The sequence below is a fragment of the Bufo gargarizans genome, chromosome 2 (assembly GCF_014858855.1).
Source record: "Bufo gargarizans isolate SCDJY-AF-19 chromosome 2, ASM1485885v1, whole genome shotgun sequence".
In the NCBI taxonomy this organism is placed as follows: Eukaryota; Metazoa; Chordata; class Amphibia; order Anura; family Bufonidae; genus Bufo; species Bufo gargarizans.
This window is the reverse complement of record NC_058081.1, coordinates 531,561,133-531,587,682: the sequence shown is the minus strand read 5'-3', so window position 1 is coordinate 531,587,682 and position 26,550 is coordinate 531,561,133. Positions and strand designations below refer to the sequence as shown.

At 43.7% G+C, this 26,550-nt stretch overlaps 1 protein-coding gene across 1 annotated transcript; it reads right to left on the bottom strand.

Annotated features, from left to right (window-relative positions):
* Nucleotides 1-747: 747 nt before the first annotated feature.
* Nucleotides 748-26,550, bottom strand: LMO3 (LIM domain only 3). Its single transcript, XM_044278040.1, has 4 exons — nucleotides 26,503-26,550; nucleotides 19,655-19,868; nucleotides 2,308-2,433; nucleotides 748-945 (listed from the first exon to the last, which is right to left on the bottom strand). Exons 1-4 carry the CDS (start codon nucleotides 26,525-26,527, stop codon nucleotides 840-842), a joined length of 471 nt encoding a protein of 156 aa, XP_044133975.1. The 5' UTR covers nucleotides 26,528-26,550; the 3' UTR covers nucleotides 748-839.

The window sequence follows — 26,550 nt, the reverse complement described above, 5'->3', positions numbered from 1 at the left end:
CATCTACTGTTCCTTTTTCATACTCCACTACTTTTCCTCCATTATACTTCTTTGATTTTGCAGTGATTTTTGCTATACTTTGACCCCTCCCTCATATTACCCACTCCTCTACATCATACCATCACGTCTCCTTCAGCTGTAATATCTACAGAGCGGAGATCATTGTTACTTTAAAATTATTTTACAGATATTGAGATATATATATATATATGTTATTTAATCCTATGGAATGTTACATTTTTTGATTCCCTGTATAAGATCTTCTCCAGATCTAACAGTATAATTACAGCTGAGTGATAAGGTCGACGAGGTAAAAGGAAGGTGCAATGACTAGCCCCCGTCCCCCTATTGTCTCTTCCCATCACATTGTAAGACATACAGGAGTGAAGGTAAACAGCAAGTCGATCATCTTTTATATATCAACATGTTCTGCTCTTTAATTCTTTACTATAGAAAGTTCCAGCTCATGTAAAATGGCTGCCAGATACAGAAAGCAGAAATATTCATTGTGTAAACACTGATTGTACTAAATGCAACAATTACAAAGGAAGCAACAGCAACACAAACGGCAACACAATAAAACTGTATTCCATTTGTGTCGTACAATACATTATGTACAGTCTCATGCCGAGCAAAACCGACCGAACCGGTGCAAGCAAAAGGAAAGGGGGAGGGGCTCCAGAAATAATAATAATAATGATCCGCAGTCTGTACAGGGTCTGTAGGGGACATTCACTTGTGCAGCGAGTTACGTTACTACATACAGCTCAGCTCCGGCACCACGATTCATCCCCTATTAGAAGTCCCAGCCGTTATATACACCATTCAGTGCTGTCCATTCAGCGCACCTGGGCCACGTAACCCTCCTTCATCAAGCCCTCCTCATAGTCCGTCTGGCACAGAATCATGTTGTTCTTTAAAAAAAATTTGTCTCCCACACAAAACCTGAAAGAAAAATGAGAACAATTTTACGTCCAGAAACATAAACTGAATAAAGACCCAGCAGGTCACATGTGGGCCCTGGGTCATGTATGAGCGTCCATCTCTGATAACCTAAGAAGAGGCTCCTCATCATCACTAGCGCTGAAGATCCTGAAGCCAAGTGCAGAAGCTGAACTCTACATGAGGACACTGAGGTGTCAAATAATGACCCTCCAAGGAGGCAGCTAGGAGGTTTAGCAAGAAAACTGAGCAGACTGGAGTTGTTCCCTTCTGCTTGCAGGAAAATGCTGTTATAAAGGAGAAGATGGGATAACTTTAAGCTCCAGGGTCCCAAGGCAAAACCTGTACTAGGCCCCCATCTACAATATATCATTTATAACACTTCTTATGGGGCAGAGGGGCACCAAGATCTGACCTCTACGTCTGCACCCCCTATAGCTTTGCCCTTGATGGGAATGGTGCAGAGGATCAGTTAACCTTTGGTGACCTTCACCTAAAATAATCCTATCCTCCTCTTCACAGAATGCAGCCGCTGTTTTCTCTGGGGGTCTCTGAGAGGTGGGTGCCCCTGCTCGGTAAGGCTTCATGCACAAGACCGTAGTTTTGGTCTGTGTCCAATCAGCATTCTTTTGCAGATTAAATGTAGACCCATTCATTTCTATTGTCCTGCAAAAAATGCGGACAGCACTCTGATGTCATCTGTGTGCTTCCGCATCCGTGTAGCAACTCCACAAAATATAGAACATGTCCTTTTCTTGTCTGTTTTGCGGACACGAATAGCTAGTGATAGTAGAAAAATGCAGCATGTGCACGGCTAGTATCCGTATTTTGTGGATCCGCAGTGTGCGGACTGCCAAACAGATATGGTTGTTTGCATAAGGCCTTATCATGGGCAATCTAAAGGGAGGGCTACCAGTTGTTGGCACAGTTGACCATTCAAGTCCATACTGTGTTATTTCAGGCTCTCGGCAGAGTCTGAGCCCACACAGGGACGTCCATTAGCCAGCCATGGCACTCTGCCTGCGAGCTAATACTATACCTGGGATTGTACATATATTCTCAGGCAATTTTTTTTTTTAAATTGCTTTCAGAGAATAGTCTGGAAACGGACATGTAACGGGTTAGATTAGAGTAAACATCGCTCCTTACCTTCAGATACAGTGCCGCTCTCCTCTGAGCTGCAATAGCACGCACATCCTATGGGGAAGAGCGCCACTGTGCCTAGCTATAAGCAGCCATGTCATAATATAATACAACCCCTTCAATACTTTTTTTCTACATTGACTGTAGTGTTGCCCTGTCCCTTCAAAACATGGTTAATTGAGATCAGCAGTGGCCTGTCATAGTACTGGAGACGCCACTCACCTCTGGTTACACAGCTGACAAGCGAAGCAGTCCAGGTGGTAGACATTGTCCTTCGCACGCATCACCATCTCGAAGGCAGGGATCAGCTTACTGCACGCTGCACAATTCCCTGTTACGCCAAACAACCTGCGCAGGAAGCAAAGTTCACAATCAGAAAGACTCACAGCATGGGCAGAAAGGTTCGGGGATGATGATGGGGGTTATACTACTAGTTATAGCAATAATACAATAAGTAACAATTATACTATTGATTGATGATGGTTTTTATATTACTATAAAATTATACAAATGTGTCCCTTGTCCATTACCCCACACCACATTATACCGGCATATCCTCTGACATCACAGCCTCAAGTGAGTTTTGTGTGAAGGACATTTATGATGCATCAACTACACGTCTATAACGCTGCAACTGCTATACATTCATATGGGATGACTCGTCTATATAGACAGTGTGTTGGATGAATATATACGTTTACAGGGGCACATTTATTTACACCGGTTTTAATAATTACGCGGAGGTGCAGGGCCTCTACATAACGTTTGTCGATTCCTCCAGCCGGACGTGCGACAATCTAAAATCTACACCAGCTCCCTTGCTGGTGTCGATTTAAGTCATTTTGTATGCGACCGATATACGCTGGCATATATCAGTTAATAAATGAGCCTCATAGTATCTACAAGGGCAGTACACAAGATGACTAAAATGTACGGGATGATTATAGGGCGCACACGGGCAGTGTACGGACAATTATAGGGCGCGCTGGCAGTGTACGGACAATTGTAGGGCGCGCGCAGGCAGTGTACGGACGATTGTAGGGCGCGAGCGGGCAGTGTACGGACGATTGTAGGGCGCGCGCGGGCAGTGTACGGACAATTGTAGGGCGAGCGCGGGCAGTGTATGGACAATTGTAGGGCGAGCGCGGGCAGTGTACGGACGATTGTAGGGCGCACACGTCACACATATATTTAGACAGCACTCCTTGGTGATGATAGTGATTTTATTTCATTTCATATTATTTCAGCCGAGGTCAGTGGTATATCAGTTGCGTGCAACGTTTCGGGCTAACATACGCCCTTCATCAGGCACTATGAGGACCATGGTGAGTGTACAGCCGGCGCCGGCTGTCCGACAACTGGCGGTGCAAATCCACCTTAGGTAAACCCTCCAGCTCCAGCCCAGGAATCTCCCCGTCTGTGTCACTGGCCTGGGTTTGCCTTTTGTCTGATCTCTTGATCCGGATTGCCGGATCAGTCGCCGGAACTGCCTGCTGGAATCCTCTGCCGCAAGTGTGAAAGTACCCTTAGCGATGCAAGGCAATGATGAGGCCAGTTTTGGGGTAACAAGTCCACTGTACTTTACTGAGACAATTTGGGCAGATAATACACAGGCTCTTGCAAAAGTAAGTTCAGTCTTTCCAGGCTACATGCACAGTTTTCCTGAGCACATCTTAATCTCTTTCCACTTAATCCAAACAATCCTTCTTAATTCAGCCAGGGAGTGCAAATTCGATCTCACAATAAATCTTCACTCTCAGTATAGCACTAAAATGCCCAACTCTGGGGTGTAGTCTTAGCATATGGCCAGTCTGTCTCAGTAGTATGGCCGGGATACCTGAAGTTTCTCCCCAACCAAATGCAGTGAAGTCCACATCCTCCATAAACGCATTATCTGTCACTGATGTTTTGTTAATGCACTGTCCCTTTTGTAATGGCCCTCAAACCTCTGCAAAGTTCAAACGCTCCTTTTTGTCCGAGACTAGCACAGGTTGTGTCACTTTTCTGGTACTTCTCAGCTTGCAGGGCTGTTATAACCCTGCTTCTCTCCCAGACACCAGAGTCGCTACTCACAACTTAGCTGGCTGTACACTCTCCTATCCAAGAGCTCCCAGCTCAGAAAGGTGGAGCCAGCCCACACCTAGTAACTGAGTCTAGGGCCACAGATTAACCATCTCTCCTATACACAGCATGTGGGATGTAATATACACAATAAAGTCACATAACCCCATTTAGCAGTGAACCACCAGGTCACTGCAGATAGAAAAACACTAGTATAAGAATATGTTTAGATTCAATTTATTTTTGTTATTTGTATAATGGATATTTGTCACATGCTATAATCATCTAAGTTCCTTAAGAATTTTGTCAATGGTGTATCCCATTACCAGGGATGAGGGTGGCTATAGGGTTAATATTTGTGGTACCGTCGTTTAGATCACCAGCCCTGTTTTGTTGTTTTTGTCATTACCATTACTGCTTTCAGATAAAGCATTAAAGTAAATGAGGCCGTAAACTATTTTGTACGGCAATGGTTGCGATGAAGACCTGGAGATGGCTGTGAGGAGAATAGATGCATTCTGGGCCGACCAACTGGCTCCGTCAGAACGAAGCAATGACTGAGTATTAACAAGGATATTGAGGAGCAGCAGGACACACACCTACAAGGAGTCATGGAAGGAACAGAGCAGACCACACATAAACCAGGCCGCAGATTAGATTTTTTTTAAAATTTTTGTTCTCCCATTCCTGCAGGAGATAAGAAAATTGGACAAATGTGAGAATTTCCCCAGCTAACGTGTCACTTGGAAACTCAGCACGTCGTAGCTTTCCTCAGACGTCGGCCAATTTGAGCTTCTGCGGCAGGAGACATTTATCAGCTCCCTGATTAGAATTTGTTTCCACACAAACCATTGATCATCAGCCTATTACTAGGCAAATGACAGTTAATTACCCACTACATTAACCACTGGGACCCAAGACCTGCTCACACGGCCATCAGTCAGCATGATGAATGGGCCGCGCTCAGTAATGCACGGCCAGGCCTGAGCCGCCGCCGCCACCAGTGCTCACAACACACCTCAATCTCACATCCAGGCCCAGGAAAATCTATGGCAATCTGCATAATTACAAGCTCTGGGTTAATAACAGACAAATGATTTGTTGCACCTAAACAAAGTCCTTGGATGAGGCCCGATCCCTGGCGCTTGTCAGTGGCAGTGTTCAGCTGCCAGGAACTTTCCAGCACACAAGACGAGCGGCTTTAGCTTTCTGCGATCCATACATTCTGCATATGTGATTTTTAATCATTACAGGACTCGTGAAGCAACATTGTCTTAATTATTCTCTCGTGTATCCGGGGAATTGGGCTTCACATACGATTTTCTGCTGCTGCTCCTTCTCTCTGCCTCGCTGGAGGCTCCATCAGTTTTCATCTGCACCTGGACTCTGAAGTCCTAATGATGAATTATTGCCCCTTTCCCTCGGAGGGGGGACCTTACATGGGAACATTTTACTGAACTGTCAGCGCGCAGGCTGAGGCCGCGGATGTGGAAATCTCATCTAATTAACTGGAAAACGCAGCATTTGTTACACTCTCCCGGCCTAAATCGGAGATCAAGAGATCAGACAAAAGGCAAACCCAGGCCAGTGACACAGACGGTGAGATTCCTGGGCTGGAGCTGGAGGGTTTACCTAAGGTGGATTTGCACCGCCCAGTTGTCGGACAGATTCATTCATGTGGACACCTAAATCATCATTTCTGGGCAGCAGATGAGACTGTCTAAGTAGTGATCTGCTGCCTAGAAACACTGGATCTGTATGGGGATGAGTGATAGCAGTAGACAGCTCCATACAGTGGAGGTGATCGCTACATGTAAATGTAGCTCTTCACCTCCACTGACGAGCAGGCAGTTGTTGGGAAGGAACACTTTCCCCTGAAAATCACCCGCTTCATCGACCTGTGTAAAGCCGCCTTTACTTAACAAGGATTCTCTATATACCTGACAAAGGTGGTACTAGGACTACCATAAGAGACTACGCCACTGATTACTGCTATGTTCTCCCCACTGTTCAATGTGAATAGGTCTCTCCTGTTAGATGTTATCATATGGAGATGTAAGGCGCTATTACACAGGGCTGCCCGGTAAACTACAGCTAACAAGTAGTGAGCCCCTCTAGAGGCCATTTACAGCATAGAACATATTCCTACAGGGGCTGTGGTGAGTTTCACAGCTCCGCTCTAAGCCTCCTTATGGCACATGCCTGTTGCCTGTGCTGGGAGATAGGTTCTGTAGGGCTATTAGATGTATGCATGATTTACAGTATGAGGTGATAATAATAGTCTGTGAACAGAATTATTTGTTCCCACCTCCTGAAGCCCCATAATGAAGAATCCCAGTCGGTCTGGCAAACAGTATACATGGGCAAATTATATTCTATACTGTTAGAAGCACCTAAATGTCTATATGGGCAACAATGTAAATGAGGCCACAGATCATGACCACATGGACTCAACATTCAATGGCTTAGATTTACTAAAGTGTCTTCACCAAAAATCTATCTGCAAATTAGTGCATCTAGGGTTTATGCACTTTTTTCCTTCGACATGCTTGATAAGGGGGTGGGACTGAGAAGAAAGTGGCCAGCACTTATATGGACAGGGGTTGGTGCCCAAGATGAGCCATTATGCACTAAAATTTCAGTGCTATTCTGGCATAAAAATTTGTGTCAAAGTAAGCCAGCCAATAGTTGACATAGCATCGGAGAAAAGTATCTACGCTGCCTCAGCTTTAACTTTCAGCCTGAGTCCCTGTGATACATCTTGTGCAGATCTAAACAGCCTGTCTAAGCTTCTGCCAGCTTCATGATTAGTAAATCTGGGTCCACTGATTTGACTAGAAAACACTCTGAACTTTAAGGCCAGACATGCTACCTCACACAACTCATGAGCTTGGAAATTTCAAGCCTGAAATTTCTCAGCATAAAAAAAAAATATATATAATATCCTCCCCAATCTTGTGATGTTCTTCCCTCATCTTCTCTCGTAATTTCCTCCACTTCTCCTCTTCATCATCTCCATCCCTCTCTTATCTCCTGAACTCTCCAACCATCTCCCCCAGTCTTCCCTCCTCACGTCATCTTTTGTCGCCTCCTCCCTGTCCTGTCATGTCCTCCCGTCATCTTTACTGTCCACTCCAGATATCTCCTCAACTCATTTCTTCCCATCCTCACCTTCCATGATGTCCTCCAATCATCTCTTAATATACTCTTGCCCTCCTTAGTTCTGCTGGTCCTCCACCCATTCTCTCCTAGCATCATGTAATCTCCCATACTCTCTCTCCCTTCTTCATCTCATTTCCTCCATCCTCACCTCCCATCACCTCCTGTTACTCTCTCCTCCATTTAGCCATTCCCCTCATCGTCTCCATCATCTCCTCTGACCTTATTCTACTTTGTGTCCCAAGAGATTAGTTACTAATACAATCCAAAAGGTATCGGACTGACTCACCTGGTTGCATCAGGAAACCACCCTCACTTCTCAGTTTGAAATAGGACACAAAGTGTTAAAAGGGGTTATCTAGGCTAGAATCCAACAAATACAGTGCTCCTAAACTGCGCCCAATAAAAGAAAGAAACAACCACACACTCCCCTTTAACAGTCCTATCATGCCTGCATCGCTTCCCAGTTCCCCAATTTAAGCACATGTGACCACTGAGGCCTCTAACTGGCTGCAGAGGTGACAGGACCAAGCCACTTCGTGGTCCAGTGTCATTAAGGCTGGGTTCACATCACATTTTATGGCTCCATTTGACGTACATGTTAGGTAAAAGGATACAAAAGCGCAGCACAACACCTTCTTGTATCCTACAGAATACGATAAAAAACAAAAAAAACTATGGTGAATGGATGCCACTGTATGGCATCAGTCTGAGGTATCCGTTTAACGTACATATTAAACAGATGGTAAAAACGTGATGTGAACCCAGCCTCATAGATGAGGACCACGGACAAGTATTTTTTTATATAAAGTGGCACACTTTAGGAGAACTGGGGTTGTTGGGTCCTAGGCCTATGCTTTTAAACACCACCCCTGCCAAATAAAAATTGAGGAAATTAAACAAAATAATCCCTGTGTTCTCTACACGACAAGAAGATTTTACAGACTGACATACACTGCGTGACTTAAACACAATTGCCAACATTACTATCGTCACTTCAGAGGACTTAAAGGCTTTGTATATCTTTGGAGGCAATTTTTGTTTATGACTGCATTTTACTCATTTTTAATCGCTAAACTACTGAGCACTTACTTAAGCCACATTATTATCAGTAAGATAAGAACTGAGCTTTAATGAGTGTTTATACCTGTAAGGACAGAAAGCAGAGATAAGGAGTCCGTCTGCTCCTCAGATGTCGGAAAAGACAAAAAATCCACAGGCTGCTACTACAGAATCTCAGCTATGTACACAAAAAAGGATTCCATATTGTTAATAAAGACCAATTAAAAAAATATTTTTAGCTCAAAATAAGTACACTGCAATAATTTAAAAAATAAATAAATGAATACCCCAAAGATGTACATAGCCAAAGGTGTAAAGCCCACTCCAAACCCACTCTGCAATGTCCACTTATGGGCAGGATTTAAAGGACATTTTCCAGGAGTTTTTTTTATTGATGACCTATTCTCCGGATAGGATATCAATATCAGATTGACAGGGCCTGACTCCTAGCGCTCTCTCCCGTTAGCTGTTTGAATAGTGCCCCTAAGCGATACCGCAACATGTTTTGTCGGTTTCATTTTTACAGCATTCTCTATGCAGTAAAACTGACATGTTAACTTCATTCTCCGGGTCGGTATGATTGCAGCGATAAATTTTTATAGTTTTTTCTATGTTTTAATACATTTAAAAGAAAATAAACTTTGAACAGCAATTTCTTTGTATTTGTCATATTCTGACAGCCGTAACTTTATGTTTCCGAGTATGTAGCTGTGCATGGGCTAATCTTTTAGCAGGGCGATTAGTAGTTTCGACTGATAACATTTAGGGGTATGTATAAATTTTTGATCTCTTTATTCAACTAAAGCAACCAAAAAACTGCGATTTGGCCCTTTGGTTTTAGTTTTTCCATTATGCCAATCAAATGGCTTGCAATAAATACTAGTTTGGGGGGCAGTTCAGTAGGATCTCTGCTCTGCATTGACCCTTAATGATGTCTTGTGACTTAAGTGCTTAATATAACACAGACGATGGTTGGACCAAGGGGATGGTGGAAACTCCTCAACAGGAAATGTAGCCCAGGTACCTGGTCTGCCCATCAGGGTGAGACCGGAGAGTGTCACACTGGTAAGCCAGGCCTACCAGTGTTAGCCAATGGCCACATGATTTTACTGTTTTATTGGGACAGGGGAAAGTATCAGGACAATTCTAATGACACGGCGACCATTAACAACCAGACAAGGGCTGTGAAAAACCTCATGATGCCATTACGTCCAGTCATCCACTGACCCCAAATATCCAGAGATCTCTCTGCTCAGGATATGTCACCCTGACGAACAGTCCTATGTCTACAATCCAGTAGCAGAAGAGACAGTAGCCTGTGAAGGTCTTTACTAGTGTTGAGCGCAAATATTCGAATCGCAAATTTTAAATTGCGAATATCACCACTTTGAGAATTCACGAATATTTAGAATATAGTGTTATATGTTCGCATTCGCGAATAGTGTTGATCGCCAATATTCTATTTGCAAATTTATCGCGAATATCTGCACTTAGCAACATCCCTAGCAATCAATAGGAAAGTTGCCTACCCCTTGGGCCCCTTGCAGACGAGCGTGTCCGGATAAGGTCCGGATGCGTTGCGTCTGCGTTCAGGGAAAATCATGCGAGTAGGTACACAATTGCAGTCGGTTTTGACTGCGATTGCGTTCCAATGTTCAGTTTTCTTTTTAATAGTTTTTATTACAGTTTTACAATTACAAGGGATATATCGGGCATACCCGATGCATATACAGTTGCAAGAAAAAGTATGTGAACCCTTTGGAATGATATGGATTTCTGCACAAATTGGTCATAAAATGTGATCTAATCTTCATCTAAGTCACAACAATAGACAATCACAGTCTGCTTAAACTAATAACACAAATAATTAAATGTTACCATGTTTTTATTGAACACACCATGTAAACATTCACAGTGCAGGTGGAAAAAGTATGTGAACCCCTAGACTAATGACATCTCCAAGAGCTAATTGGAGTGAGGCGTCAGCCAACTGGTGTCCAATAAATGAGATGAGATTGGAGGTGTTGGTTACAGCTGCCCTGCCCTATAAAAAAACGCCACCAGTTCTGGGTTTGCTTTTCACAAGAAGCATTGCCTGATTGGAATGATGCCTCGCACAAAAGAGCTCTCAGAACACCTATGATTAAGAATTGTTGACTTGCATTAAGCTGGAAAGGGTTATAAAAGTATCTCCAAAAGCCTTGCTGTTTATCAGTCCACGGTAAGACAACTTGTCTATAAATGGAGAAAGTTCAGCACTGCTGCTACTCTCCCTAGGAGTTGCCGTCCTGTAAATATGACTGCAAGAGCACAGCGCAGACTGCTCAATGAGGGGAAGAAGAATCCTAGAGTGTCAGCTAAAGACTTACAAAAGTCTCTGGCATATGCTAACATCCCTGTTAGCGAATCTACGATATGTAAAACACTAAACAAGAATGGATTTCATGGGAGGATACCACAGAGGAAGCCACTGCTGTCCCAAAAAACCATTGCTGCACGTTTACAGTTTGCACAAGAGCACCTGGATGTTCCACAGCAGTACTGGCAAAATTTTCTGTGGACAAATGAAACCAAAGTTGAGTTGTTTGGAAGAAACACATAACACTATGTGTGGAGAAAAAGAGGCACAGCACACCAACATCAAAACCTCATCCCAACTGTGAAGTATGTTGGTGGGGGCTTTATGGTTTGGGGCTGCTTTTCTGCGTCAGGGCCTGGACGGATTGCTATCATCGAAGAAAAAATGAATTCCCAAGTTTATCAAGACATTTTGCAGGAGAACTTAAGGCCATCTGCCCACCAGCTGAAGCTCAACAGAAGATGGGTGTTGCAATAGGACAACAACCCAAAGCATAGAACTAAATCAACAACAGAATGGCTTAAACAGAAGAAAATACACCTTCTGGAGTGGCCCAGTCAGAGTCCTGACCTCAACCCGATTGAGATGCTGTGGCATGACCTCAAGAAAGCGATTCACACCAGACATCCCAAGAATATTGCTGAACTGAAACAGTTCTGTAAAGAGGAATGGTCAAGAATTACTCCTGACCGTTGTGCACGTCTGATCTGCAACTACAGGAAACGTTTGGTTGAAGTTATTGATGCCAAAGGAGATTCAACCAGTTATTAAATCCAAGGGTTCACATACTTTTTCCACCTGCACTGTGAATGTTTACATGGTGTGTTCAATAAAAACATGGTGACATTTAATTCTTTGTGTGTTATTAGTTTAAGCAAACTGTGATTGTCTATTGTTGTGACTTAGATGAAGATCAGATCACAGTTTATGACCAATTTGTGCAGAAATCCATATCGTTCCAAAGGGTTCACATACTTTTTCTTGCAACTGTAGATACAAGAAAATTACACCGATGTTCAGGTTTTTTATCGCGGGTGCAATGCGTTTTGCACGCGCGTGATAAAAAACTGACTGTGGTACCCAGACCCGAACCCGAACTTCGTCACTGGAAGGGTTTGGTATTCTGTATATTTAAATCTTTTCCCTTATAACATGGTTATAAGGGAAAATATTAGCATTCTTAATACAGAATGCTTAGTAAACTGTAGATTGAGGTGTTAAAAAATAAAAATAAATTTACTTACCTGTTTCAATTGATCGCGCAGCCGGCATCCTCTTCTTGCTTCTTTCAGGACCTGCAAAAGGACCTTTGGTGAGGTAATCGCGCGCACCACGTGGTGAGCGCGGTGACGTCAGCACAGGTCCTGCTGAATGAAGATAGAAGGATTACATCAAAGGTCCTTTTGCAGATCCTGAAAGAAGAAAGACTATGCGCGAACAAGAGGATGAGGTGAGTTAATTTAATTACATTTTTTTAACCCCTCCAGCCATATTTTTGTAAACATTCTGTATTAAGAATGCTATCATTTTCCCTTATAACCATATTATAAAGGGAAAATAATATATGGAATACACTTTAATGGGGTCCAGGGTTGCTTTCATCCCTATCATCTCCTAGCAACCATGCATTAAAAAATAAAATAAAAATGGCACCGCACTTGCTTGCGATTTTCACACACATTCATTTTTATTGGGCCTGCGTTGCATGAAAAACGCTGAATATAGAACCTTCTGCGATTTTCACGCAGCGCACAAGTGATGCGTGAAAATCACTGCTCATCTGCACAGCCCCACTGAAGTAAATGGGTCCGGATTCAGCGCGGGTGCAATGCGTTCACCTCACGCATTGCACCCGTGCGGAATTCTTGCCCGTGTGAAAGGGGCCTTAGTGTTGATCGCGAATATTCTAATCGCAAATATATTACATTGCCGATTTTCGCAATCAAGTAAATAATGACTGGAGATCACAAATTCTCGAATTTGCTAATTTATGGTGAATATTCGGCCAACAATTCACTAAATATTGCGAATTCGAATATTGCCTATGTCGCTCATCACTAGTCTTGACAGTCAATGCTGTTGATCAGCAGTCTAGAGAGTAGCCAGATGTAGGAACTCTTCCAAGAAGCCTTTAAACCCCGATCACTTATGACCTGTAAACACAATGCACGTTACTATAAAACGAAAGAAAACACGCGGCCGGCCGGCCCTTTTATAAGAGAACACACACACTAGCGATCGGTGGTGCTTAATGCAGCACTATTAATCCAATAAGAGTCCAGAACAAAAAGGAATCCAAAGCATAAAAATCTTCCTTTATTTAATCCAGCGCGTACATACAGCAAGGACGGGAGGTTAATGCAGGAGAGTAACGGGCTCTTCACATTGCAGACGCCTTCTCAAGTCATGTGTGCATGCTTTACAATATTGATCCTGAATTATATTCCAGAGCTGCGCTCATTACCCTGTTGGAGTCATTGGGATAGATTTATTGGAAGGTTCTGTCACTAGCGACCTCCCTATTAAACTGTTTGCATAGACACATGGCTGTGGTTCACATGATTAAAACCCTGTTTTTCTTTGGGCGATCCAAGGCTCCATTCGTGTTATGATACTTTTTCTAAATATGCAAATTAGGTATTTGGTGCAAAGAGGACGTTGGCATTGCTCTTGTTGTCACCCAAGCCCTGCTCCTTTCTGTGGCCAGCCCCTTCCTGATGCTTTGATTGACAGGGCCAGGGAGTTGCAAAGCAGCCAGGGAGGAGCTGGCCACAACAAGAGCAACAGTGACACCCTCATTGCACCAAAGACCTAATATGCATATTAAGAAAAAATATCATAACTCGGGAATGGAGCCTCAGATCAACTAAAGAAAAATAGCATAGGTGAACCACAGCCATGTGCCTACGCAAACAGTTAGATAGGGAGGTCGCTGGTGACCTTTATGCTGCTGGTGCCAGAATTCTCAGCACCAACAATATGGTGTTGATTGTTTGCACCATATTTAGGTGTTTTAAATACGTTTTGTACATCGGATGACAAGGGGGGTATGGCTTCATTAATAGGGAGCATGGCTCAACTTGACTGCATACACCAACAATTTAGTGCAAACTAAGCCAATAGGTGGCGAAGTCAGACAAAAGTGTCTAAAGATGCACCCAGTGTATCTTCCAAGGTGAGCCATTGTGATAAATCTGGCACATTTGTAGACCGAGATTTTACAGTATTAGGCATCATGCACACGGCCGTTGTTTTGGTCCGCATCCGAGCCGCAGTTTTGGCGGCTTTGATGCGGACCCATTTACTTTAATGGGGCCGCAAAATATGCGGACAGCCCTCCGTGTGCTGTCCGCATCCGTTGCTCCATTCCGTGGTCCCGCAAAAAAAAAAAAATAACATGTCCTATTCTTCTCCGCGCTTTGCGGACAAGCATAGGCAGTTATATTAAAGGCTTTCTGTGCCGTTCCGCAAAACACACAACGGTCGTGTGCGTGTAGCCTTAGACAGCATTGGTAAATGCCCCAGGGGGTGCATACATACCCTGTACTGATCATTGTATACTGAATGGCACTCCAGCTTCAGAGCTGAATTCTCCCTTTTGCAGCGTCTACACCGTGTTAGCTCTGATGATTTAAATTCAACATTGTATATAATGATTGCAAACCATAGGGAAAGTATTCTCAGTGTCTGTACATGGGGCAGTATAACACAACATCGGGGTCATCGCCTCACTCCCCAGCAGCCTATCACCTCCTCTCCCTGACATATGTCTGTAATATGTTATCTGAGGACATCTCACCTTCCAGCAACCTGTGGCCTCATCTCCTTGACTGCAGCCTGTCTAACATATACTAATAAATGACAGCTTTCTCCTTCCAGAAGCATTTTGTTCCCCTTTAAGTAGTAACAATCCTCCTCACTCAGGGGAGAGAGGATCCTGTGGGGTAATCCGTTGCGTCAGAGAGCCAAGCCCCGTTCTGGACAGCAGAGACACGGAGCAGTAACATGACTGATAATGCTCCGTGCCTCTGTGACCTTTTTACTACAAAATCACGGTGACAACTTTATCTCACTGTGATTTTGTAGGAAAAAGATCACAGAGAGGCACGGAGCATTATCCGTTACTGCTCTGTGTCTCTGCTGTCCGGAACGGGGCTTGGCTCTCTGACGCAACGGATTACCCGCATGGCATCCGCTCGTATGAAAGAGCCCTAAGGGTACTAGCATTTAAGTTTTCCGGTGTTGAGTTCCGTCATAGGGGCTCAATACTGGAAAAAACGCTTCAGTTTTGATCCCATTCATTGTCAACGGGGACAAAACTGAACAGAACAGAATGCTCCAAAATGCATAACGTTGCGTTTAGTTGCGTTCCCATACTGGAGAGCAGACCGCAACATGTTGTATTTTGCTTTCCGTCCTGGGAAACTGATCAAGATGGATTCATCATGACCCCCAATGCAAGTGAATTGGGACGGTTCCGCTTTCTCTGCCACAATAGAAAACAGATCCTTCCCCTATTGACTTTTAATGGAGTTCATGACAGGTCCGTCATGGCTATGTTAAAGATAATGCAACACAGATGCAGATGGCTGTATTATCAGTAACGGAAGCGTTTTTGCGGAGCTCTGCCGGATCCAGCAAAAACGCTAGTGTGAAAGTAGCCTAAGTTGCAGAGTAATTGAAAACGGAGGCGGTTGCAGTTGTGGCTTATCTGTGAGAGGGAGGAGGGGGATGATCCTGCAGTCTTCCTACCTCCGCCTGTGTTATTAGAGGGGAAGAGGAGAACAAGTGGAGAGGTATGACTGTCTCAAAGTACAGAACGATAAGGTGACATCTCCCAAACTCATCACTATGGCCTCATGCACACGACCGTTGTTGCTTTGTGGTCCGTTTTTCACGGATCCGTTGTTCCGTATCTTAGGTTTTTTTCTCTGATTTAAGTCCTCTTCCGTTCCGTTATTCCACAAAACATATCTGTATGCGATCTGTTTTTTTGCGGAATGGAAACAGTAACTTATTAATCACCAAATTAATCGCAAAAAAATAAATAAAAATAATAAAACCAGAACGGAAGCGGAAAAAAAATACGTTTGTGTGCATAAGCCCTATGTCTGTAGTGTTGGTCAGGTATAGAACAATCCTCCTGTACATGACAGAATCATATTCAGTCCTTTAATTGGCACATTTTCATCCCTACAGCATGTGGCCATAAGCCAAATTTCTCTGTAGGTTCAGCTGATGCAATTGCTCCAAGGACCTTAAAGATGAAGGGGGCAGGGACAAGCTTACATTTACCCCATTTATCCTTATGGACAGTAAGAATGCATGCTGGTTCCACTCCACAGATCAGCAAGCGGGAGAGGATCAACTTGATGCCCACACAACGTCCTCTCCTGAATGGGATGAGAAGTGTGTGTTGAGGGTCCCAAGTCCTACTTTTCCATGGGTAGAGGAGATGGCAAGTACCAGCCCCAATAGGGGGCACTACTCTTACATTTTTGTTGTGATCTTTGTACATTTCTGACTACAGCAGCCTACATTAAAGAGGACCTGTCACATCTTCAGACAAGTCTGTTGTAGTACCTACTTGCATTCCCCATGTCATAATAATTCTGGAACATCTATTCTCATGTCTCCAAGTTGTGCTTATTCCTCTGTTATTTCTACTAGAAGTTTTTGAATGGTCAGCTTGCAGTTATGCTACAGATGTGTATTACTAGTTTGGGGGGGGGGGGGGGGTGACCCTGTGCCATCTGACACAAGCAGCACTGATTGGACAGAGTCAGGCACACCCACTACTGGTAACACTCAGCAGTACCTTTACTGCAGACTGCTGACAATTTAAAAACTTCTAGCAGGAATAATACAGGAATGACAGCACAGAGCAGTGATAGTGAACCTTTTACAGACCGAGTGCCAAAACTGCAACTCAAACCCCACTTATTTATCACAAAGTGCCAACACGGCAAGTTAACCTGAGTACTACAGTCCAATATAGTATATCTTCCATGTAGGGCTAAAAACGATTACTCGATTGAATCGAGAAATTCGACACAAAAAAATGTGTTTGTGTCATGTGGCCACGGAGCGGGAGTGAAGTGCTTGCTATTACTTACTGCTCGGTGGTCACCAACCGGCGGTACCATGCTGCACTGGATCCTGACACATCGTCAGGAGCTGTGGAGCGGCGCCCCTACGGGAAAGGTAAGTATTTTATTTCACTGGCGCTGGGGACATGGCACTGAAGGGGGACAGCCTGGATGGCATGGAGGGTCAGATGGCACTGGGGGACATGGAGGGGCTGATCTGATGGCACTGGGGGACATGGAGGGGCTAATCTGATGGCACTGGGCACTGGGGGACATGGAGGGGCTAATCTGATGGCACTGGGGGACAGGCGGACATGGAGGGGCTGATCTGATGGCACTGGGGGACAGGCGGACATGGAGGGGCTGATCTGATGGCACTGGGGGACAGGCGGACATGGAGGGGCTGATCTGATGGCATGGAGGGTCAGATGGGAGTGGGGGGCATGGAGGGGCTGATCTGATGCCACTGGGGGAGTGGGGGACATAGAGGGTCTAATCTGATGGTACTGGGGGAGTGGCGGACATGGAGGAGCTGATCTGATGGCACTGGGAGACATGGAGGGGCTGATCTGATGGCACTGGGGGAGTGGGGACATGGCAATAGATGGCATGGAGGGGCTGATGGCACTGGGGGAGTGCAGCTGAAGGCACTGTGGTGGGGGAGAACTGATCGCACAGGGGGAACGGAGCTGATCGCACAAGGGGGAACAAAGGGTGTTGGGGACTGATGGCAGGGGTCTGATGGGTTTTTATAAAGGAAAACAGTCTATTAATTCATTTTTTCTTATTAGATTACTCAATTAATTGTAAAAAATAATCGATAGAATACTCGATTACTGAAATAATCATTTACTGCAGCCCTACTTCCATGTACTTTATCACTTAGCTATAATAGCCTGCCTACAATCAGTGTACTGCCTGTGCTTTTCATAGTGCGCCCCGCGCTGCTGACTGGCAGGAAAAGTCTAAGGCATATTGGTACACCTTAGACTTTTTCCAGGTTGCGGGTTCCCACAGAGGGGGCTGTGAGTGCACCCTCGGGCACCCGTGCCATAGATTCGCCACCTCTGGTATATAGCCATAAGAATAGATGCTCCAGAATTGTTATTACATGGTGAATGCAATTAGTTACTAAAACATACATGTCACATTTCTATCATTTGCAGATATAACAGATCTCTTGGGGTCATCTTACTGAGAAGTCACCATCTCCACAGCCCCTGTGAGGATCTAGTCATTAATTTCTTGTCCATGAATAGCTTCAGTTCCCATCGTCTGCATCATGTAATTTGGGCCAAGGCTCCTGATCACCAGGTGTGGTGCTGGATCAGATCTCCTGAGGGTCTTACACTATTCCCAACAAGTCATCCACATTCACCCTAGAAAGTGTGAACACTGCATTAGGAGCTGTAAACAGCACCTGTACGGGGTGTGACAATCCTTCACGTAGGTTCCATCATCTCAACGGATGAACCCAGTCAGCAGGAATGTCATCCAGTCTATTGTGTTCACATAGTGCTTCCAGGATAATCACCACAACCTTCTATCAAAAAATAAACTGACATACTGATACTGGACGATGACTGGATAGGACAATGACCCTTCTGCCATAACGTCCATCAATTATTTTCATTGATGGTCAAATCACGGAAGAATTCTTCTGTTGTGAGTCTGGACCCTCAGTGCTTGAGTTCTCCTGATACTAATCTTTCCTGTCTCATTTCATTACATTCATAACCTCAGATATAATGCAATAGGAATTGTCTAGGGAGCGTTTATGTACTAAACTGATGTCACTTGTGACCGTCTCTCCTACTAGGAGCGGGTGAGCGAGCTGCCATATTGTTTCACTCATCCTCATGGAAAAATATCCAAAAATTCATACAATAGCTGAACTAGTTAACAGGGAAATTACCGGAGAAACTTCATTCTAAATGAAAAATGTTGTCAAATAACTGAGTGCAGGAACCAGACAAGCAAATGGTGTCATTTATTAACTAGCGCTCCACAACTTCCTGCCCCAAAAACCCCTACAACCAGTGGTCGCTGATCTAATGACTGACCAGGATCTTACAAGGAGAGAAGGTAAATCTGACTAAAGAACGAAAAACTTCTTCTGATGAAAGAGGAATCAATGGTGAGTTTAACATGTGGATGAGAGGTGTAAGAACCAGAAGCAGAACTAGAGCCAGTACAGTGTAAGAGCCAGAACAGTGACCACCAGAACCAGTACAGTGCAAGAACCCGGACAAGCACTGTTGCAACTGGAACCAGTACAGTGTACAAACTAGAGCCGATACCGAAACAACGAGAACCATTAAAATAGCAACTAGAATCAGGACCAGAGCCAGTATGGTGCAAGAACGAGAACAAGGAGCAGAACTTGTGTCTCCTTACTTGCAGAAGGTGAAACAAGCCCAATTGTGTTGTGTATGAAGAGCACGATGTGAACGGCGGAAAAGTAGCTGATGCCACCCGATCACAGAGTTGTGAAATCTGTGCCTCTCAGAGAGTAACGTATATGTCACTGACCGCATACTTCTACTCTGCATCTACCAGGACAGGCGCAATAGGCATCAGAGAGGAGAAAATCCCAACAGATCCTCCTCCCTGAAACGTGACCCTGCATAATGGGATGCATAGCCTGCACCACATTTAAAAGGACCTGCGTATAAAGAACAAACCGGCACTGTAAGGGTTAAGTGGAAGACCTCACAATGGGTTCTGGTCATGCGTGTCACAGGATGAAGGGTGTGATAGATGGTATGTAAAATAGGAAGATTCGATTGCGAGCTCCTGGGGTCAGGGATGATGTGTGGGTCCCTCTGTTGGTTCTTACCTCAGGTAGTCCCTCCTGCAGAGGATGAGGTTGGCTTTAGTGTATAGCGTGGACCCCACTTCACCAAGACGACAGTCGCAGCAGGCACACTTCAGGCAGTCCTCATGCCAGTATTTATCCAGCGCCTTTAGCAGGTAACGGTCCTTTATCTTGCGGCTGCAGCCAGCACAACCTTTCGGTTTCGTGTCTGGCTGAACTGAAAGCATTTGTATACCTGCAAAGTGAAGAACCAGAGGTGAGATAAGTGCCCGAAACAGCACAGAAATGTGAACGGGAGGTGCCACCAGTAACAACTGGGCACAGGAGACACAGCGGAACACTATCAGTATACACTGTATCAGGGCATACTGTAACTGCTGCAGCTGTTAAAGGTGTCAAGTTAACCAATGCTTCGTCTGGACGTCACATACATGACATCCAGTATACTGTATCACGCAGTGTATGTTGCGTCATACATTATACTGCACATAAATGATGCCGTACCAACGTCATGCACCAGTTATAGAATGGATGTAACATGTGGTATGATGTAGCATTGGTTTCCAGCATTATGTATGATACCCTCTATGTGACGTACATTATACTTTACGGCATATTTTGTAGCATACATTATGACTGGACATCAAATTCATTGTACCGCACACTATACCAGATGTCACATATTGTATCGTACATTATAATTGGACATCACGTACACTGTACTTGAGGTCACACAGGACGTCACATACATTGTATTATCCATTATACCAGATATCATGTACAATGTATGTGACCTCTTGTATAATGTGTCACTGCGTGGGCCAATGTATGGGATGTTCAGTTTAAGGTATAATACCATGTGGCGTCATACAGACGTACATTTTACCGAATAAATGGAATCATACAGAATACCAGATGCTAGTATACCGGACATCACACATCACATACAATGTATAAGATATCCGGTATAATGTATCATTGGTGTGTGAATATGTGGTACAAGATACATGAGGTATGATACCATCTATGACATGATACTGGATGCATACATTGTATCACACATTATACTGGACGTCACAGAGGATACAATGTATGTGATGTTCAATATAATGTATCATTAGCATGTGACGCCCAGTATAATGTAGGATACAATGTATAGGACGCCTAGCACAATGAACATGGTCCAGTATAAATGATACAATGTATCTGGTTTATTTAATGATAGTGTATTTTACATCTGGCATAATGTGTGGTACAATATACAGGACATCCAGTATAATGTATGATGCCATCTATGTGGCATGATAAGAAACCTACACTGTACTGCATGATGCATACGGTATACCACACGTTATCGGTACCATACAATATACAATACCATACAATCACATATTATACCAGATGTCATCAGATACATGGCTCCACTGGACGTCACATTATACCGGATGCCAGATACACATGGTACAATATAGGTGACATTTGGTATAATGTACCATTGGCATGTTACGTCCAGTATATTGTAGAACATGTGACACTGTATAATGTATGTGGCATCCAGAATAACGTCCGTCCAGTATCACAGCACATACAGGGTATACATTGTACTGGAAGTCACACATTATACTGAATGTCATGTACATTATACTGAGTGTCACATACAATATACCAGACATCCCATACATCGTATCCTGCATATAACAGATGTCACATACATGATATTGTACCAGACATCACATATATTGTATCACACATTATACCGGACGACACATACATAGCATCACACATTATACCGGACGACACATACATAGCATCACACATTATACCGGACGACACATACATAGCATCACACATTATACCGGACGACACATACATAGCATCACACATTATACCGGATGTCATGTACATTGTATCGCACTTGACACTAGGAGTCACATACGTTGCATCTGACATTGTGCTGGATGCCACATACGTTGCATCTGACATTGTACTGGATGCCACATACGTTGCATCTGACATTGTACTGGATGCCACATACGTTGCATCTGACATTGTACTGGATGCCACATACGTTGCATCTGACATTGTACTGGATGCCACATACGTTGCATCTGACATTGTACTGGATGCCACATACGTTGCATCTGACATTGTACTGGATGCCACATACGTTGCATCTGACATTATACTGGATGTCACATACGTTGCATCTGACATTGTACTGGATGTCACATACGTTGCATCTGACATTGTACTGGATGTCACATACGTTGCATCTGACATTGTACTGGATGCCACATACGTTGCATCTGATATTACCCCAGCCATTGTGTACATTGTCTCACACTGGACATCAAGGCATCGCACATGAAACTGAACATTGTATCGCACTTGACACTAGGAGTCACATACGTTGCATCTGACATTGTGCTGGATGCCACATACGTTGCATCTGACATTGTACTGGATGCCACATACGTTGCATCTGACATTGTACTGGATGCCACATACGTTGCATCTGACATTGTACTGGATGCCACATACGTTGCATCTGACATTGTACTGGATGCCACATACGTTGCATCTGACATTGTACTGGATGCCACATACGTTGCATCTGACATTGTACTGGATGCCACATACGTTGCATCTGACATTGTACTGGATGCCACATACGTTGCATCTGACATTGTACTGGATGCCACATACGTTGCATCTGACATTGTACTGGATGCCACATACGTTGCATCTGACATTGTACTGGATGCCACATACGTTGCATCTGACATTATACTGGATGTCACATACGTTGCATCTGACATTGCACTGGATGCCACATACGTTGCATCTGACATTGTACTGGATGCCACATACGTTGCATCTGACATTGTACTGGATGTCACATACGTTGCATCTGACATTGTACTGGATGTCACATACGTTGCATCTGACATTGTACTGGATGCCACATACGTTGCATCTGATATTACCCCAGCCATTGTGTACATTGTCTCACACTGGACATCAAGGCATCGCACATGAAACTGAACATTACTTGCCTTGTGTCATACATCACGCACACTGTATCTTACATTATACCAACGTCGCATACACTGTATCATACATCACAAATGCAGGAGATGGGTCATTGATCCCCATGTTTGGAGGTGAGGCGCCCCTCAACCATGGATTTGCCGCTACCTCTCCCGAGGCCTTGTGCCCTCTTCCCGCCTCGCTGTTACTACATTGTATCATCTGCATTTCACATGTTACACAACTGACGTCCAGATCCGAAAGTGAAGTACAACTGGGGGCAGGCTCCGTACACCACCTTGCCCCAAGTCCGCTTTTGGGATATGACTATTTAGGGAAGGTAAGGAGAGACCTGGAACCTCGCTGGTCCCAGAACTTCAGGGGTTAAGAGGAATCACAATTACAGAGGGGTCTGCTCCGCACAACCGGCTCATTGAAACTCTGCTGAGCTTTTAATTGCCCAGATTGTATTGAAAGGTCCCTGCACGCCTGAGCGCCCCCATTATCCCCTTGTTCTGTGCCATTCATCCGCACCGTCCCAGCACCAGCAGCGAACACAACAAAGTATCAGACAAGCTGCTGACCACATGCAGCATCCAGACAACTACAACACCCATCATCACCTCTACAGGTGGCAGCCGCACAGTTACAACCCCATCATTACCCTCTAAAGGCAAGGTCCACACAACAACCACCCCTATCATCACCTCTATGGGCAGTCAATGCAGCAAACAAACCTCATCTTCATCCTCTACAGATGGAGTCCTCTCAGCTGTCACCTTCCTCTGTAGGGTCTACAGGCAGCAGCAGGTGGAGGCTGTGACAACCTACCTGTTCTGGGGGGACGCCACTCTACTCAGTGCTGGACTCAGAGCATTGGTCCCGGCAGCCATTCATTCACCAGGGGAGGGCAGACAAAGCTTCCTCTTCCCTCTCTCATTCTGGAATGGGCCTTGTTTTCCTATGCTCAGCGGCCCAGAGACCCCTGCAGCCCCCAATGCTAATCTAGGTCCCCGGCTATGAGCAGCCCCCTCCTCAGCCCTCCCCTAACCCTCCTCCTCCTTTTTTTTTTTTTTGAGCACTGAAGCTGGGAACCAATTTGCTTCCCCCCGTCCTCAGAGCAGCTGCAGAGCTGAGAGATTCTGACATTTTTCCACTCTTATCAGTTTAATTACTGTTTCCATAGCAGCAAAGTGCGGGCGCCTGGCAAAGGCCAAAGAGAGGGATGAGCCAGACTGCGCCCAAGACTGGCACCGTTCACACACAACCTGAACACCCGCAAATAACTAAGGGGCCCCACTACTGACACCCCAAGGGATGAGAACAGGACCAAGTCAAACAAGACCTACAGACAGCTGAGCCCTCAACTCTGAGAGGTCCTCCGCCCCCCGAAGATAGGGACGAGCCTGGCTCCAATTACCCCAAAACAAAGACCCACACGGGGCACAGAGTTCTGGATGAGCCGGGGACTAAAGGGGCAAAACCTGGGCACTATGTATGGGGGAGCCATAATACACTACAATGTACTCCATACATACACTATAAACTCCACATACAATGCACTCCATACATACACGATATACTCCATACATACACTATATACTCCACATACAATGCACTCCATACATACACGATATACTCCATACATACACTATATACTCCACATACAATGTACTCCATACATACACTATAAACTCCACATACAATGCACTCCATACATACACGATATACTCCATACATACACTATATACTCCACACATACACTATATACTCCATACATACACTATATACTCCACATACAATGTACTCCATACATACACTATATACTCCACATACAATGCAATCCATACATACACTATAAACTACACATACAATGCACTCCATACATACACTATACACTCCATACATACACTATATACTCCATACAATGCACACCATACATACACTATATACTCCATACATACACTATATACTCCACATACAATGCACTCCATACATACACTATATACTCCACACACACACTATATACTCCACACACAATGTACTCCATACATACACTATATACTACACATACAATGCACTATACACACACTATGTACTCCATATACGATGGACTACATACACACTATATACTCCATATACAATGCACTACATACACACACTATATACTCCATATACAATGCACTACATACACACACTATATACTCCATATACAATGCACTACATACACACACACACACTATATACTCCATATACAATGCACTACATACACACACTATGTACTCTATATACAATGTACTACATACACACTATATACTCCATATACAATGTACTACATACACACACTATATACAATGTACTACATACACACTATATACAATGTACTACATACACACTATATACAATGTACTACATACACACTATATACTCCATATACAATGTACTACATATACACACTATATACAATGTACTACATGCATACACTACATACTCCACACACTATATACTCCACAAAGTACCACACACTATATACTCCACATACAAAGCACTACGCACATAATTAAACTACATACACACAATATACTTCACATACAATGCACTACACACACTATCCACATTAATAGACATACAATCCACCACATATACACACACACCATGCTTATTAGACACTCCACACAATGCTCTACACACCTTAGGCACTCTACATACATTGCACATTAGGCACTCCGCATATAATACACTATACACACCATACATTACATACACACATTATACACTCCACATGCAATGCACTACATACACACTATAGACTCCATATAATACATTACATACTATACACTCCACATACACACATTATACACTGCACATAATACTTTACATACACACATTCCACATACAATACATTCCATACACATTACATAGACATACACTCCACATACATACACACTATAGACTCAACCACCATTACATACACCACATACAGTACATTACATACACTTTTACACTCTGCATACATTACATACACACATTATACACTCCCCATACAATGCACTGCATACACACATCATACACTGCACATAGAATACATTACATACACACATATATATTACACACTGCACATACATGACACACTATACACACATTACAGACTGCACATACATTACACATACATACTATACACTCCACATACAATACACAAATACATACATTAGACACTGCACATACATTACACACTATACACAGGTACATACATTACACACTGCACATACATTACATACTATACACAGGTACATACAGCACACACAATACACAGGTACGTACATTACACACTGCACATACATTACATACTATACACAGGTACATACAGCACACACAATACATACTATACACTCCACATACAATACACTATACACTCCACATACAATACACAGATACATACATTAGACACTGCACATACATTACACACAGGTACATACAATACATACTATACATTACATAGGTACATACATTAGACACTGCACATACAATACATACTATATACACTCCACATGCATTACACAGGTACATACAATACATACTATACATTCCACAGGTACATACAATACATACTATACATTCCACATACATTACATAGGTACATACATTACACATACATTACACACTGCACATTTATTACACAGGTACATACATTACACACTACACATACATTACACAGGTACATACATTACATACATTACACACTACACATACATTACATACTATACATAGGTACATACATTATACACTCCACATACATTACACACCACACATACAATGCATTGCTGCAGCGCTTAACGTACCAAAACTTTTCTCCCCTCTGTGCATGGGTGGGTGGGAGAAGCCCCTCA

What these genes read in the sequence shown, in the direction of transcription:
- LMO3 (XM_044278040.1), bottom strand. Translation starts at nt 26,527, where the DNA reads ATGCACAGAGGGGAGAAAAGTTTTG. An exon ending in TGCAGGAGGGACTACCTGAG is followed by an intron (nt 2,434 to 19,654) that starts GTAAGAACCAAC and finishes CTTCCTGCGCAG; the next exon opens with GTTGTTTGGCGTAACAGGGA. An exon ending in TGTCAGCTGTGTAACCAGAG is followed by an intron (nt 946 to 2,307) that starts GTGAGTGGCGTC and finishes TTTTTCTTTCAG; the next exon opens with GTTTTGTGTGGGAGACAAAT.